The sequence below is a fragment of the Lytechinus pictus genome, chromosome 10 (assembly GCF_037042905.1).
Source record: "Lytechinus pictus isolate F3 Inbred chromosome 10, Lp3.0, whole genome shotgun sequence".
NCBI lineage: Eukaryota > Metazoa > Echinodermata > Echinoidea > Temnopleuroida > Toxopneustidae > Lytechinus > Lytechinus pictus.
This window is the reverse complement of record NC_087254.1, coordinates 31,909,223-31,925,949: the sequence shown is the minus strand read 5'-3', so window position 1 is coordinate 31,925,949 and position 16,727 is coordinate 31,909,223. Positions and strand designations below refer to the sequence as shown.

General features: G+C 36.6%; 1 protein-coding gene and 1 long non-coding RNA gene across 2 annotated transcripts in view; one reads left to right on the top strand and one right to left on the bottom strand.

Moving 5' to 3' along the window:
* The first annotated feature begins 2,768 nt into the window (after positions 1-2,768).
* Positions 2,769-8,583, top strand: LOC135155740 (uncharacterized). Its single transcript, XR_010294919.1, has 3 exons — positions 2,769-3,026; positions 5,499-5,650; positions 6,736-8,583. It is a non-coding gene; the product is annotated as an uncharacterized LOC135155740 (long non-coding RNA).
* Positions 8,584-11,306: 2,723 nt separating this feature from the next.
* LOC129270494 (transient receptor potential cation channel subfamily A member 1-like) overlaps positions 11,307-16,727 on the bottom strand; it is a 32,923-nt gene continuing 27,502 nt past the window's right edge. The window contains exons 22-27 of the mRNA XM_064105834.1: positions 16,223-16,294; positions 15,445-15,621; positions 14,808-14,876; positions 14,327-14,440; positions 13,538-13,635; positions 11,307-12,240 (exon numbers count right to left, since the gene is read on the bottom strand). Of these exons, the coding sequence (XP_063961904.1) occupies positions 12,123-12,240; positions 13,538-13,635; positions 14,327-14,440; positions 14,808-14,876; positions 15,445-15,621; positions 16,223-16,294 (648 nt within the window). The 3' untranslated portion in view covers positions 11,307-12,122. The remainder of the gene's footprint in view (positions 12,241-13,537; positions 13,636-14,326; positions 14,441-14,807; positions 14,877-15,444; positions 15,622-16,222; positions 16,295-16,727) is intronic.

Sequence of the window (16,727 nt, the reverse complement as noted above, 5' to 3'; positions counted from 1 at the left end):
TCCGCCTGTGAGAGGGTGTTTGTGCGTTCGAAGTAGCTCATGCTCTGGAGTTGAATAATTATCTAAACCCCTCAAAAAAAGTTTGGAAATCTGAGTTTGGCCATTCATTTCTCCCAACTCCCAATTCTACACAATGCATATTTGATATCATTCAAAAGATCAGTTAATTCTCTTTAAAATGATACCATGCGTGTTATGATCATGCCATCACGACAAGAGCAGGATTCAAAAGTGTTGGATGAGGTCTGAATTGAAAAGCTGCAAACGAGCAAAAAAAAGTTTGGAAATCTGAGTTTGGCCATCAATTTCTCCCAACTCCCAAGTTTACACAATGCATATTTGATTTCATTCAAAAGATCACTTAATTCTCTTTAAAATGATAGCATGCGTGTTATGATCATGCCATCACGAAAAGAGCACAATTCAAAAGTGTTGGATGAGGTCTGAATTGAAAAGCTGCAAAACAAGCAGAAATAGTCATGAAGGGTCAGTACAGAACATGATTCTTTTGTCTGTGTCAAAAGAGATGAAAATCAATTCAAATCAAGCCACTGCTTCTTCATTTTTTATGTTTTTTGTGGTTTATGTATGGTTTGAGTCGTGGTTTGAAATACCCATGCATGTTTGTTTGTTTGTCATGTGTTTGCTTGTGCAAAGGTGTGTTTGATTCCATGTTAATGTTGATGTTAAGGTGCATGAAAATAATTAAAAGAAACCGCTGAGAAACTCACTCATCACCACTGGAAAAAGAACAGTGACTTTCAATATTGTGTCATTTTACAACCTTTGAATTTTGACCTTGGCCCACATTTCAAGGCACTGCACCTCCATGTGAACCATAATCATATCATGTAGTGCATCATTTTAAAGAGAATTAAATGATCTATTCATTAATATTAATTACACATTGATATTTACTAAAACCGAGGAGATATTATCGATCAAACTCAGATTTCCAAACTTTTTTTGAGGAGTGTATATTAATAGATTTATGATTTATCAATGAGCTTAGGCCTATATATTATCGCAGTCGTCGAATGAGGTGAGATAAATTCGGAATTTCATTATAACGATGTTGAACATGCAAAATTGTTTTGGGCTGCATTATTTGCCTGCACTATCAGAGTGTTTTTCCCCCACGTAATGCAGAAATATGACGAATTCATTTAATGCTTAGAACAATACCGTGCACTATTGGTAATTTAAGAATTATATTTCATGGCTATTCTTCATTGGATACCAGAAATAGTCCATTCGTTTAGGCCAAAAAGTTTTTATGGTGAAGATTTATCAATGAAAGAAAAACACATTTTGTGACTTCATATGTCAGCAGCTCACTTATACATGTCTGTCATGTAATAAAATGTTGATTAATGGACAATTGAATCCAATTATAACTTTGGCAAAAATTATTAAAAAAAAAAAAGTTTACACTTTAAAAACCCTAGGAATTAATAAAATATACAAAATGTGGGTGGGTTTGGGTCTCATCTATCCAATGAAAGTAAAAGTTTTGACAAAATGTTACACTTGGGTGAGCACTGTCCATTTTTGTAAAGCTCGCAGATATCTGCGCAGAAATGCTCGTTTTCACGCTGTGTCAAGGGGAAAGGGCGAAATCAAACTTACCCTGCGTAACATTTCTCATACATTTTCCTTGCACTTTTAGTCAATTGAAATAAAACGGATACATTCAAGCATTTTGTAACAATTTTGCCACCCAAATTTAAATTTCAACACTTAGTAAGCACATTCGTTACCCTTTTTGTGCCAGCTGGATCTGAGGACAACTGGATCCTAACAAAAGTTTATATTAGACATCTCCAGCATTTTTTCACTAAGTTTTTATCATTTAAAGTGGGTTTACATTTAATTTTTCACTTAATGCTTGTTTCTCCACACTTTTTTCCAAGCTTGACAATGATTAATAAAATGAAAATTCAAGCCTAAGCCATTTCATGTAAATCACAGCTCAGTGTAAAGCAAATATCGTCACGATGGCATCTGTGAGTGGGGGAGTGGGGTGGCGCGCAATGCACTCTTCGAAGTGTTTTGGGCAAGGAAACCAGTTTAAAAAAGGGTGAAAGATCTCTTTAAATCAATTTCACTAGCTAAATTCAACGTGTTCTTCATGATTAAGGTCTACTAAGTTCTACGCAAATATTTTTTCACTAACTTTACAAAAGTAAGTGGTGCTCACTCAAGCGGAAATATTTTTCGGCAGTTATATCGTCATTTGCTTAAATGGATCTGTACCAATGTTAAAATGTGGAAAAATCTTCAGGATATTACAAATGTATACTTTTACAAGATTTTTTTTAAGTGTAAACTTTTTTAAACGCACTGTATAATGGTTCTAAGCGCTGCATATCATCAATGTTCTATGATTTTTTTAAGCGTATGAGTAAATAATCAATGCAGTGGCAAAATAAGTTCAAATTTTCTGAGAAAATTGTAATCTCTTCAATAAACCTAAACTAGAATTTTCGTGACATGCTTATTAGAAAAATATCAGGGGTCGGTGTCTGAAACCCGTCACAATAACAAATTTGCATAAATAGTTTAAAGCTACTGAAAGCATTCAAAATAATTGGACAATAGTAATTTTTTATATAGAATTGATGCATCTGTTATTATAACAATTCTATTAAACGGGACCAAGGAGTGTGTCCCACTTTTTGACTTATCATGACGGTGCAAAAGTCAAGGTAACAATTTTCGTCATCATCCATACAATGGAAAGTCCATTCTTTCTAATTGTTATCGTAGGATCATGAAATCGGATCGGTAAGCTAGGTAAACACAACTTCTTTTCTTTGATGAAATCGAGAAGGAGCGTGAGGGCACTTCATTCAATCCAGGTCAACCATCAACTGCTGTAAAAAGCGATATTCCACTGAGTAGTACACGGAATTGTTCATTCAGTACTATAGAGTGACCACGGTTGTTTGTGTCTAAGTCAGGCACTCGTATGCACTCTGCGATCAACTTTTACTAAAGATCTTGTCGTTGTTTGAGTATTTCAGGTGAGAACAAAAATACCTGGGCCATTATTCATAAAACTAGAATAAGTCTAGATCTAGTTACAAATTTACATTGGCCACAGAGTACAGTTAGGTGATTACTAGACTTATTGAGGTTTATGAAAACGGTCCATGTATGAGTATTTTAATGAATGGTAGGACATTAGATTGTTGGATACTTTTTTGGCTAACGATATTGTTGAACATACTTTGATTTTTCGTTCTATACTGTACGTTTTAATGAAAATGTGTATCAAATGAGAAAGAATACATTCATCTAGTACGCACGGCAAGTATTGGCAGTTATCAAAACACAACATATGTCGCTGCTGCAGCTTTAAAATCGAGCTTAATCTCCTAAAAGGTCTTTATCTAAAGGCCTGGTCACACCGCCCGAGCGTTGTTGGAGCGGTCGTGGAGCGGAGAGAAAAAATCATCACCGCTCGCTACCGTTCACCACCGTGTAACCAAAGTTGGCCTCCGTTAAGGCAACGCCGAATACGCTCGGCCACCGCTAATGGTCCCTCCTACCGCTCCGAAAGTTTTGAGCTGCTCAAAATATTGCGAGCGGTGAGGAGCGGGCAATTTTCCGCTCCAGCAAAGTTGACTACCGCTCTAACAATGCCCAGTCAAAGTTTGGCACCGCTAGAGAAAAGTTCGTGAACGCTTGGGTCCGCTAGGCCAACACAGAAATCTTGAACTCATTCTGGCCCACTGTGCGACGCCCGCATGTGCAGAACTCCGCTCTATCAACGCTCGAGTCACCGCTAATCCAACGCTCGCCACCGTTAAACCAACGCTAAAGCTACGCTGGCTTCAGCGGTGCACCGCTAAGGCAACGCCCATGTTTTTTTGTTTTTTCCCCAATTTTGTGAGCGGTGACGAGCGTTGTCGAAATTCGACCCCCTCTCCAGGGGTGGATCCAGCTTTCGCCAATAGGGGGGGGCCGAATTTTTTTTTTTGGTTTTTCAGGCGGTAGTCCTAACTTAAAACTGAAGTTTTAGTTTTTATTGTTATAAACAAGATAAGGTATCTCATGTGGTCTTAATATGCGAGCGCGAAGCGCGAGCTCAAATTCTTTGATATTTTATGTCCTTAGACCTGCCTGAGCAGATTTTATAATCATGAACAAAGATAAGAATCCAACTAAACAATGCGATCGCGAAGCGCGAGCCGAAATTTTAATATATCAACGTGAAAAGGGACTCAATTAGGACTGTTTTTTAGTGATTAATGAAGAGGATACAAGTATTACCAATTAAATAATGAGTGTGCGAAGAGCGAGCTCAAAATCTTTGATATTCCGACCTAAATACTGGACAGTCTAAGCACGCTTTTATTTAAATAAAGAACAAGCTGTGTCTCAAACAATTAAATGCGAGCGCGAAGCACGAGCTTAAATTTTTACTGACATGATAAACGGGCACTTTGAGAAATTGTGGTAAGAATTTCCAAAGATGATAGGTATCTCACAAATCAAACAATGCGAGTGCAAAGCGCGAGCTGAAAATTGTTATATATATTAACAATTTGTGTAAATCAAACAAAATAATGAAAACTTGATGTGCGAGTTAAAATATTATTTGCAAATTGATTTCAGAACTGGATATATTAAGTGCCATTAATCCTCTTGAATGAGGTTGATTACACAGGCAATGCGAGCGCGAAGCGCGAGCGAAATTTTTTAATATAAATTCAATTTTCCAATTCTTCCCCTCACCTTTTTCTTATTTCCTTTCGGGTCGGGCCGGCCGTTACGAGGCTGTAAATTACACATCATGGGTATAATACCCCTTTTTTACTTTTCTTTCTGTTTTTCATCGTTTCTATCAAGTTAAGAGTACACTTTTTTCTGCAGGTTGCCAAAAATAGGGGGCCGGGGCCGGCTCGGCCCCCTCCTGGATCCGCGCCTGCTCTCCCTACCGCTCCACGACCGCTCCAACAACGCTCGGGCGGTGTGACCTGGGGGGCATTTCATGAAAGGACTCGTCGGACGTTTTATCCGACAAGTCCCATTTTCTCAAAATCATGGAAAGATGTCAGATCTGACAACTTGTCGGATGAAAATATTGATGAAACGCTCCCAAGGCCTTTAATACATTAATAGATCATGTGGATGTGTATGCCCCAGAAGGGCTACGATGTGGAGCATTCCAAATACAAGTGCGTTTTATTTGAAATAAATGTTCTGATTTTGGGAGAAAAATTATTTGTAAAATATTTGGAATTCTGTTTTTTTTTTGCTATTGTGTGCTGAAGACTCACTTGTTGTGTATATCGCTTATTTACCCATTTAACACACTTCGGTGGAGTGGAGTATAATGTAGATCAATTTCTTGAAGGAAATACACACTGGCTGGGTTTCGAATCCAAACCTTTTGCTCTGGTTTCGAAGTCCGGGGAACATAACACATTGGCCCTTTACCCGCGGGTTTTAAAGATGAGCTCTCTTTCCGATATCATAATGTTATACAGGATGATTTCAAGACATTTGTTCATCATCCTACTCTGTGTCGCCGTCGTCGGTATGGTGGTTGAGGTGGTCATCGCCGATAACGAGGATGCTCAGCAGTCTCAAACAGGACTGCTGCGGTGGCTTTTCTCATTAAGGGGGGCCAGTGAGGAAGGTAGATATATATATTTTTATATTTCCCATTTTTTTGTTTTATATATTATCTCTTCTCAATAAGCTATATTGAGACAGACCCACTTGTTTCTCCCAGGTCATTGTCTATTACAGTTTTTCTTTTCTGTAAAGCAAGAAATCTTGGCAAAAAGGAGAACAAATTGAAAGAATTGCAATACAAACGTCCAAGAGTTGAGAGTTTACACATTTAATCTCTGAATATCATTGTGAATACAATTTTCTTCCTCGAGTTATACAAAATCATAATTCCTAATTTGCATATTGAAGCTAAGAGTCGGTTTTTACTAAATCTATGTACTGTAATTCAATTCCCCTGGTAAACCTTGACGTCATATAATATTTGAGGACTGTGACAACGACAGAAAAAATCTATTTTCAAAACCAGCCTATAACAGTTTGCAGAAAACTTGTATCCTCGAGTTTTGTAGATTACAAGGTTTTGTTCGACACAAGCCTTTATACAGGTTTTAAAATGCCCCGTTTGTTATCGGAAAAATGTCTTCCACTATGTGGGGCGAGCAAAGCGAGCGGAACCACACAGCATGGGGCCCCTTTGCAAGGATTAAGGGTGGGGGCAGATCCCCCGGAGCTTTTTTAATACGAGGCCTTTTGGAATACCCCAAAATGATTTAATTCATGTAAAAGAAAAGAGAGAAATTCAGAGTTAAAACAAAAAAATAAAATCAAATACAATTTCTTCAGCATAGCCGTACACTGCAAGAGGGAGTTGCCCCCTCCCCCGAGAAATTTTGAAAACTTACATGTTTTCATCTGAAAATCTTCACGAAAATTCACCAAAAGTGTGAACGGAATTTTTACTGTAGGAAAAGCAAAAGCGTCCTCCATGATAAACTTACTCGCCTCGCTCCCTCGCTTTCGAGTTTCTACGTTTTTTTTATGTGTCTTGCCCCAACCCTGAAAAAAATATGCGTAATAAGGGGTACATAGCCTCGCTCATGTCGAGCCGCTATCTAATAACCCCGCTTAAGCTCATTCTCCCTTGGCAACAGTAATTTCATTTGTTTCCTCAACACTTCAATGTATCATTTTCTTGTGTCTTTGCAGTTCTGGGAGGTAAATTGCGATGCCCGCCGAGATGTGGGGGTTACAGTCAGTCCGCAAGCCCTGAAAAAGTAGCTTCTTTTATCCAAGTGATACTTTTATCCAAGTGATATTCATGACAAGAGGGTTTTTGCATAGTTAATGAGCTTGGTGCGAACCAAAACACCTCTTTTTATTCGGCCACTGCTGCTCTAAATATCGACAAAATTTCATGTTTTTGGTATTTTTGTAAAGAAGAAGAATCATTCTTTTAGGTCATGTGTTTGGATTCTTAAAAGAATGTTGTAATATAGGAAAAACTTTTGATCTAAAACATGAAACAAAATATTTTTTTTCATGCAACAAAAGTTGTTATTTTTACACTTAATTTCTGTTTAGGCACAAATGATTTTTAAATCATGATAAAGCTGAAGATCTAAGCTTTAATATGATATAATTTTTATAAGAAGATGTATTTTAGATGGGTCAGCAGCCAGCTTTTCATAGGCCAAGTACATTTTGCAGCTCAAAAACAAGAATACTGCGCTCTGATTGGTCATAGACCACACACCCACGCAAATTCCAATGATCCCCACACTGGGCCTCTGCAAGGTCACACTCACCATGTGGTAATCTCTTCAAATTACCCGCGCCTGTTTGTTTTGAAAACAGTATTCAGCCAATCAGAACTCTGGATTTTATGTTACTCAGAAATTTCAGAAATCTCGTCTTGCATCTTGATGGAAATAACTGGCTGCTGACCCATCTAAAAGATGCCACATATCAAGAGTGACATTGTAAGAAAGTACAGAGTTTGAGCTTTCTGATGATATAAATAATGTTGGTGCCTAAAACACAAAATGTTGCACAATTTGCAAGTGAAAACAGAGGAAGAAAATTCTGTTTGATGCATCTTTTCAGGTAAAGAATTCACTTATTTAGCAAAATATTTCATTCAAAAGAAATGACCAATATAAAAGGGTAACATTTACTCTTGCCCATGGTACAAAAATAATCAATATTACTCAAGGAAAAAGTGGTTAAATTCTTTGAGAAAGAAAGTCTCACAATTCACGAGATTTTGCAGGGACATGAATTCAGCCACGTGAGGACTTGGATAAATCTTGCTCATTTGCTCATTAACACAGGGGCTTGCGGACTGACTGGTTAGGACAACTATGCAGGCGTTTTGAAGTGTGGTGTTACGGATCCCGATCGGCATGTAATTGATACAGTGAAATCTTTGTAGGCCCTACAAAAAATTGCTGATTTGGATATTCGGATTTCATTTATACAGTTTAACTGTTTATAGACTTGCTGTATGTAGTCAGCACATTTGTGCGCTTTGAAACAGCCGTAGGAAGCGCCCTACAAATATCTGTTTGAAATAATAAATCTAACAATTAGTGTTGTTGGTGTCATCATTATTTTAATCATCGTCAATGTAAGATAAACTCAACGTACGTAGAGGGCTGCAACGCTCGGACTCTGACCATTTTGATAATAATAACAATAATAAATGCAATTTATTAGGTGCCATATCCATCTCGTAAGAGGTGCTCAAGGCACACAAGTAAAAGGGGGAGCAAAACAAAATAACAAATCATCATTGATAAAATGAGTTTATAGAGGTTAAGTTTTTAGCGTGATCTTAAATGTTTCGACACACTTGCTATCCCGGATCTCTCGTGGGTGGGAATTCCATAGTATGAGGGCCGCTCTCCCCCCCACCTTGTCTTTCATTTTGGAACTGTAAGAGGACCTGAGTCACTGGAGTGTATAGCCTAGATTGTGTGTAGCTGTTAATAAGAGCAGTGTTGTATAGGGGCCGCGGAACGGTTTTCAAAGTGGGGGGCTGAGCCAAAAGTGTGTGTGTGGGGGGGGGGGGGGGCTGACCATGCAAAAAATCCCAATCCTATATGGTAATTTTTACGTTTTTGTACACGGTTTTGGAAAAAAAGTGGGGGAGGGGGGCTGAAGCCCCCCGCTTCCGCGGCTCCTGTTGTACTGTGGAGCAGAGCCATTAACTGAGTGATATACCAGTAAAATGATTTTGAATTTGACGCGTTCACTCATCATGCTCATGGGCAACCAATGTAAAGATTAAAGAACAGGCGTGATACGGGTAAATTTGTTATGAACGGTCTTTATACGAGCAGCAGAATTCTGTAGTTTTTGTAAACGAGTAATTTAGGATTGAGGTAGATAAGATAAATGCACATTGCCGAAATTAAGACGAGATGAGGTCAATGAATGAACAATGTTTTCTGTTGCGTCTGTAACAGCATCCTGTTAATGTGATTTGTTCAACCGATAAACTATGTTTATTCAGTTATGCGTTAGAAAAGTTACATCGTGCTTTGGATGCTCTCGGCATGATGCATGTCGCATTCTGCGAATAATGTTTTTCTGCGAATATTGCAGGGTGGTTGCAGTGAACAAGTGCTTTATATTAACAAAATTTGTTGTGTCAAGTAACACCCCTCCCAAAAAAAATCACTACATGCCTAATAATATAAAAGATTCAAATAATAAACTAACCTCTTTGTAGGACGGGACTGATAAACGTGGAATTGTAGCCCTCATCCAGACCTACTAGACCAGTTGAGCTGATATAAGCTGTAACAGCGCGGATGAATACATACCTTCGCATTCAGATCATGCCGTCTTGCAAAATCGGCGGTGCAGTACAAACTTGCAAGTCGGCGGTGCAGTACAAAAGGTGTTCATTCCGACATGGACCTACTGTACTATAGTCCATGTTCAGACCATCCGACGTAACAACAGTTAAGCATGGTATGCCATCCCTTTACACGGAATCGCGAACAGGGCTGGTATTGCATTTCATAAATGGGAGAGGGGCACGAAAAAAGCTAATTATCTCCCAGAAAGGAGATATCACAGATATTTAAGAATTACATAATTTCCTTCTATTTTGAGGGCCGGATCTCCCCCACCCCCGATCCATTAGGAAGAGAGAGCGAAAGCACTGACCCCTGTCAGAACGACGTTGGTGTTTCATCAGTATCAATATACTATTTTTATATCATATTTCAGTAACTTTACATAAAATTTCGAAAAGTAGCCTTTTTGAATAATATATTAATTTTATCGCAGGCTTTTCAATATATTTCCCCCTGTGTGTTTTGTCAAACAATTGATAAAAATCTCTGCGGTTATCCCCCCATTCAGCACCATACCAACGTTGCGTCGTCCATGCACTTTTTTGTTCAGTCGGATAAATAAATTTGAATTGAGTAAGACGGTCATTTGAATGAATAGACAACGCTACCAAAAGATGTGTTTGAGGTCGAAATATTCTGATCACCTGCAATTTCACTGGTCATCATGGGAGGGGGGTGGGGGTGGTATTTCATAAAACAAATAGTCAATGATTTTCAATGACAATTTGGCTCTGAGCCAATGGGGTGCATGGATTTTAGTTGCTTGTAACAAACACTGATTATATTTGTTTCGTGAAATGCTCCCTCAATCAGTGAAACATACTTTGTTGTTGGCATGGTTATACCAAATACTTTCTGACCAATCACAATACCTTGCAACGGGTGTGTAGCATTCTTACGTCAAGACGTATTTTGTTTTCGCTCTCGGCTTGCCCGAACGAATTAATCAATGGATTTGCATTCCTTGTTATGTAGCTTATTCAAATGGATTAATAGAGTATTGGTCTGGGCATCTTCTTATATTTAAAGGAACACTGGAGGAATGAAAAGAAAAAATATTAAATATTGAAAAATGTAACAAAATCAGAATTTTTGATCGTTTATATCACTGTTCGATTGAGAAAAAAAGGCGTTATCTTTTAGGTTATGTAGCTGACTTGCTCCCCATCCATAGGCGGTTCCAGGGGCGAGGGGCCCGGGCCCTTCTATAGGCAAAAAAAGTGGGGGGAGAAGGGAAAAAGAGAGGAGGAAAAGAAAGAGGAGGAAGACGAGTGAATAAAATGAGGTGAGGGTAAGACCTAGAAAATAATTTAAAAAAATCTTTCATGCCTCTTTACAAAATTTTCGCTCGCGCCTCGCGCTCGCATAATACATATCTTGTTCAATATTTTACTGATTTGGAGCTTAAAATGTCAAGTTTTGAAGTCAATATACAAAACGTATTTCAGCTCAGATATCAAGCTTTCATTTTTTTATTTTTTTTATTTCTAAACCACATACCCAGTCGTGTTTACACTTAATCGGCATTTGGTTCTGAACCAAATGCCGATGCAGAATCGGCATTTGGATTGCGTTTACACGTTGTGTAATCAATCAATTTTCTGAATATTATCTAATACAGCTATTTTAAGGTTTAAATAAAGATTTTTTTTCTTTTAAACGAATTTATTCGTCGTAATTAGAATCAATATAATAATCTCTCTTTTACAATGGTTTTTTCCTCGCAACATCAGGTTTCCCCATAAGTTGGCGGCAAGGAAATCAAGGCGCTACACGGATACTTTTTTTAAAACAAAATCAGCACATTTTCATTTATATTTTTTCATTTATTTTTTATATTTATCATATTAACATACACATCAAATACCGAAACACAATTTAATTTTCTCATTAAAAACGACGAAAGAAAAATCGAGAACGATATAGTATTTAATCACATAATCAACACTGGATAAAGTATGAACAATACAGATAGATTAGTCAACGAAGTAAGAAATATGATGAATCCTACACTTAAAACAAGAGAAACCATGAGAACTGAACCCATGTGCATGTATAATTACAGTGTTCGGTCCGCATACCGTTCAGTTTACAGGTACATAGCAATGTAATTTATCAAGATATATACATGTATACATGTGACCATCCACCCCAAAACCAAGTTCTATGTAGATAGCTAAAAGAACAATTTGGTCTTCAAAAAGTAATACTTAGAAAATTAGCTCTCAAGGAGTAACTCTTCTTCATAAGTTAAATAAAAACAATTATTTAAAGCCATTTTCAGAGAGATTGCACAGTATGCACATTTTATGCTTGAGTGAACCCCGAATTTTAAACCTTGTTTTCTTCTCTATTCTTTAAACCTGTCCATTCAATCAAGTACATGTGTGGGTTATTGTAGATGAATCTTGACAAGTCATACATCATTTTATAGCTTCGGCTGATATACTTTATCAATTTCATTGAAAATCTAAATAAAATCGTTTTGGGCGACTGTTGTTGGTTTTGGAGTGGTAGGTAGGTTACACAAATCATGGAGAAGTTAAAAACCAAAATGATGTCACAAAAATTATGCATTCATTTAAGCATGATGATATATTAATTGGGGTGGGGAGTAGGCCAACTAGTAAATGCCCATCGCTTATTTTTATGCAAAACTCTATACTTTTGCACCCAAGCAAACTCCACCCTATTACACTGGATCGGTATAGTAACTTGCAAAGCTGACTATCTCATTTTGACTGTAGATGTTTTATTCAAGATGGCGACATCGATTCCTTCCTTTTCAGCGAGACGTCTGAGAATATCCCCGTGATTTTTCATCTGCACTGATAACAGCCGGAGTCTGATAAAAATAATGAAAAATATACAGAATGTCTAATTCATTGAATTTGTTGAACCTTTAAAGGTTTCATTTTTTTAATCACAACTATATTACATGTAATGTACGTGTTTGGGGACGCGTTGTCGAAAGAGTTATGTACCCTAGCTCAATTCCGCAATACGCGCATGAAAGTCAAGTTGCGTACTCAAGCTCAAGTTCGTAATACGTGCATGAAAGTCAAGTTGTGTACTCAAGCGAAAGTCTCCAATTCGCGCATGAAAGTCAAGTTGAGTGCTCAAGCGCAAGTCCTTAATACGCACATGAAAGTCAAGTTTGACCGCAACTCTTTTCGCAAATGGCCGCTGCAGATTTTTTGGAAATGTAAAATGCCAAACATATTCAGACTTTGCTTGACTAAAGATAAAGTTTGTATACCGGTACTCTAGACCATGGAAGCCACTGAAATATGTTTATGAATGTCAGATCGGGGGATCTAGAGCAACTCAATAAAACAAATTGTTTATTTGAAAAAAAATAGAAAAATACAAGAAGCATAACACAAAAAAATACACCAAAGTCGGATGTAAAATAAGAGAGTTATCATATTTTTAAAGTTTCGTTTAATTTCACAAGAGTTATACGCACATCCTGGTCGGTTGCAAATGAGGGGACTTAAGACGTCACTCACATGAAATATGAATTTTCTCCAAAATGTCCGGTGAAAAAATATTTATTCCTCCCTGAATCCATGGCGTTACCATTGTTTTAACATTTTATGGTTCATACCAGTTGATTCTTTCTGTAAAATATGTAAACACTGAAATATTGTACAATCCAAACGATTAAAAAAAAAAAAAAATATTGAGGGACATCATCGACTCTCTCATTTACATGTCACTGAGTTGCGCATATAACTCTTTTGGGAAAAATAAGCGAAACTCTTAAATGTCATATCTTTCTTTGCTTTACATCCGGTTTGATGAAAGTATCAATGTTGTGCGTGATTTCTCTCCATTGCTCCAAATTAACTTTTGTCTAGGGTGGACTTGACCTTTAAAATGAAGACGTATTACACCGAATCAATCACAGATGCTGACGGGTACTCCTGATACCTGAGAGACCAGACAAACTGGAAAGTTATCAATGCTCAGATCATTTCGTCTGAACCCATCTCCTCTCCGGTATATAGGTATGCCTACTTAAATAAAAACACTTCCTTACCTGCATGCATACAATTTCAATTAAGACACTAAGCTACTTTATGACCTAAGTATTGTCTTTTCCCCCAATAATCATGATAAAAAGATATTTTACTTACATAGTCCTTTGTTCTGATAATTCCGCCATCGTTTCATCTTGTGTTGCTGTCTCTTCTTGTTCGTCATCATCACTGATCAGGAAAAATATTTGCTTGAACTGGATAAAAGAAATGAGGAATAATAACATGTCATTCATTTGTCTTTTCTCTATGTCCATACACAATATACATATATTTTCAATAATTTGAAGCAGTTATTAACCGAGAAGTGGAGGGAGCAGGTAGAAATGTTCTACTTTCTAGTGCGATTTAAAAAGCCAGGTTTGAACATACTTACAATGTGATTATTTATTCTATATAGGTTTTAACTTTGTTTTGTTATATGTTTTTTAAATATAATCACGGGGAGGATATGATGGAAACAGCTATGCAAATGCCAGGTTATTTAAATTTTTAGGACGCACTGTAGGTATATTTTCAAAATTAACAAGATGATTACCAGATTTTTAATTCTACCCTTGAGTATATTTATTGAGAAAATAGTCTATATTAATTTCTTTTCAATTTTTCAATGAGATTTCATTTTAAAAAAGTCAGAGCTGCGAAATTAAGAACAATAAAAGGGAAACATGATAAACCAATACGAACTCCTAATATACATTGTTTTTTTTTTTTATAGGGGTTGTCAAATTTATATCACTCCAAAGTGGAAATGATTTCTCTTCCAAACGATAAACAAGACAAAAAAGTCACAAGAAAACTCAGTTTATTACCTCAATGTAATACAAAATATTTGAAGGAAAGCACATGCAATTTTCAAGGGGCGTTTTTACGGCCGTGTAAACTTACACCTTTCCACAAGGTCCACAGTTTTGTGTTTGGTCGTGCTGTATATTTTTCTTCATGGAAATATTGCTGGATTCCTGCAGGTAATTTCCGATCCAAAGTACAAACGTTATCAACCTACGACAAAGACAATATCATTATTTCAACTTGATTTTCCTAAATCTTTATCGGGATGAATATCTAATATGAAATATAATGATCCAATAATCCATAAATAAAGCAAAATTTCGCTTTAACTGAGACAAGTGCGTATGCACACATTCACCAAAACACAATCACCTACAAACGCACCCCACGTGCACTAACACATCCCCTCACTCACATACAAACTTTTAGGATAAGACTGAAATAATTCACAGTGAGTGACGATTTGCTATAAAGCTAGAGTAAATTATTTGAGTGTTGTTGATGTTGTTACTGCATTTGTTTTTACATTATAAACCTAATTAAAATAATCTATCATAGTTTCATGATTATTACACACCTGCATCTGCATCATTTTTAGAGTAGCATCTTTTCTGATCCCATCAATATCTCCAACAGAAATACCAATCTGAAACAGACAAATAACCCAATATACACCTCATTATATATATATATATTCAAGCTCTCAGGAATATCCACATTTGTTGTTTTTTTCCTTTAGAGGAAAGATTTGGATACTTAGGGCGATAACGTATTAGTTTTTCTTTTACCGTGTTCATAAATTTATTTGAAAGAAAATAATTCGATTGGAAGAAATAGGCATATCTTTAACCAAGAAAAGGCACTGCAATGTCACGAATGTTTAAAGTCTATATATTAGCAATGTCGTACCATGCGCTGAAATTACGCTTGTAAATCTTCGCAGAGATTGTGTTTTATTTTTTTACAAGACCTAATTCGAGACAATTTCATACAGTGTCACAATAATCCCCCAAAAAAATAAATTCAAAAAGAAAATACCCATTGCCAATCATTTTGCTTATTTCAATGGGCGATCAGTCAAACTACATTCACCAGGGATGATTTTCGAAAGAATGGTTTATTTATTCATGAAAATAACGATTCGATACAGATATTCAAGTCACCGTTTTATCCGGCACTTGTACCACTTTATCACCATGGCAACGGATACATACCGTGAGATTCGCTAAAACCATAGGCATCAAGAAGATGAAGATACAGAATATGAGTTCGGTAAGCATGGCAAATGGTTCTAGATCGATCCGTTGATTGAAAATATCACCCCTGTTGATTTCACCCAAGAGCATGGTGAAGGTTGCGATCACAGAGAGCCTTTCGTCGGTAAAGCCAAACTTCGGAACAAAAAAAGTAAGAAATATTTAGGTAGAAGATGGTATTGTAGTTTCGCATTATGCTGTGAAGTGTGTCCATTCAGTTAAACAAGAATCCGCCTAAGTTTTATAGCGAAGCTATACATGAATTTGACCTTCAAACTATTGATTGGAGATTCCTTAATACTAAAAAGATTATATTCACATTGTTAACTATTTATTATTTTGGAATTAAGTCCTCTACTGTATTTTTCTACTCATATTTTTAAAGCAATGTATTCCATATTGGATGAATCATAGTTCTATCTATTTATTGTGAAAATGAATTTAAGGAGAGTGCGGGACACTAAGATCTTATTATGCAAACAACATTATTAAAAGCAATCTGAGTGAATTGTTCATAATACAAGCATGATTTGAATATAATGTATAAATGTTTCTATTTTCGGTTAGGATTGTTCATTTGGTTGAAACTTCCGACTAAAACGTAAACACATTTGTTATCGATTTAGTATATTTTTGTCACATAAAATATTTGACCATATATGGACTAACTAGTATTATCTAATCTTCATTATCAAGACGAATTGCAATCATACAATCAATATATTTGAAAACCTACCACTTTTCCTTGAAGGCACATAGTAAACGATACGGCGAATGCCATGATCAATCCCAGGTATACTGCCATGGCCTGTCATAATCGTGAAAGGAAATTGGAATATATCAGATGCCCGTTTAGTTTTACAACTTTCATTTAACATGAAGATCAAAATTAAAAGGACTGAAAACGTCCAGTTTTTTTTTTAATGAATGAGTGGGGTGCGGATACTGATCAACAATCATAGAAATTCTTATAGAAGAAAAAAAATATTCTCCATCAGGGAAGTATAAAAACAGAAGAAACTGAGCAGGGTGGAAGGGGGGGGGGGGAGGCAGTAACAGAATAAAACGAAAATAGGAGAGAGGTACACTGTGAAAACATAGAAGCATTCTTCACAGACCTCTACGTTCATAAAATTCAAGGTATATTAATATTGAGATCTGCTACCGTGACATTTCAATTAACTCAAAATCATGACTACGTCATGATAAAAAGTATGACTACGAAAAATGTAGACAAAAAA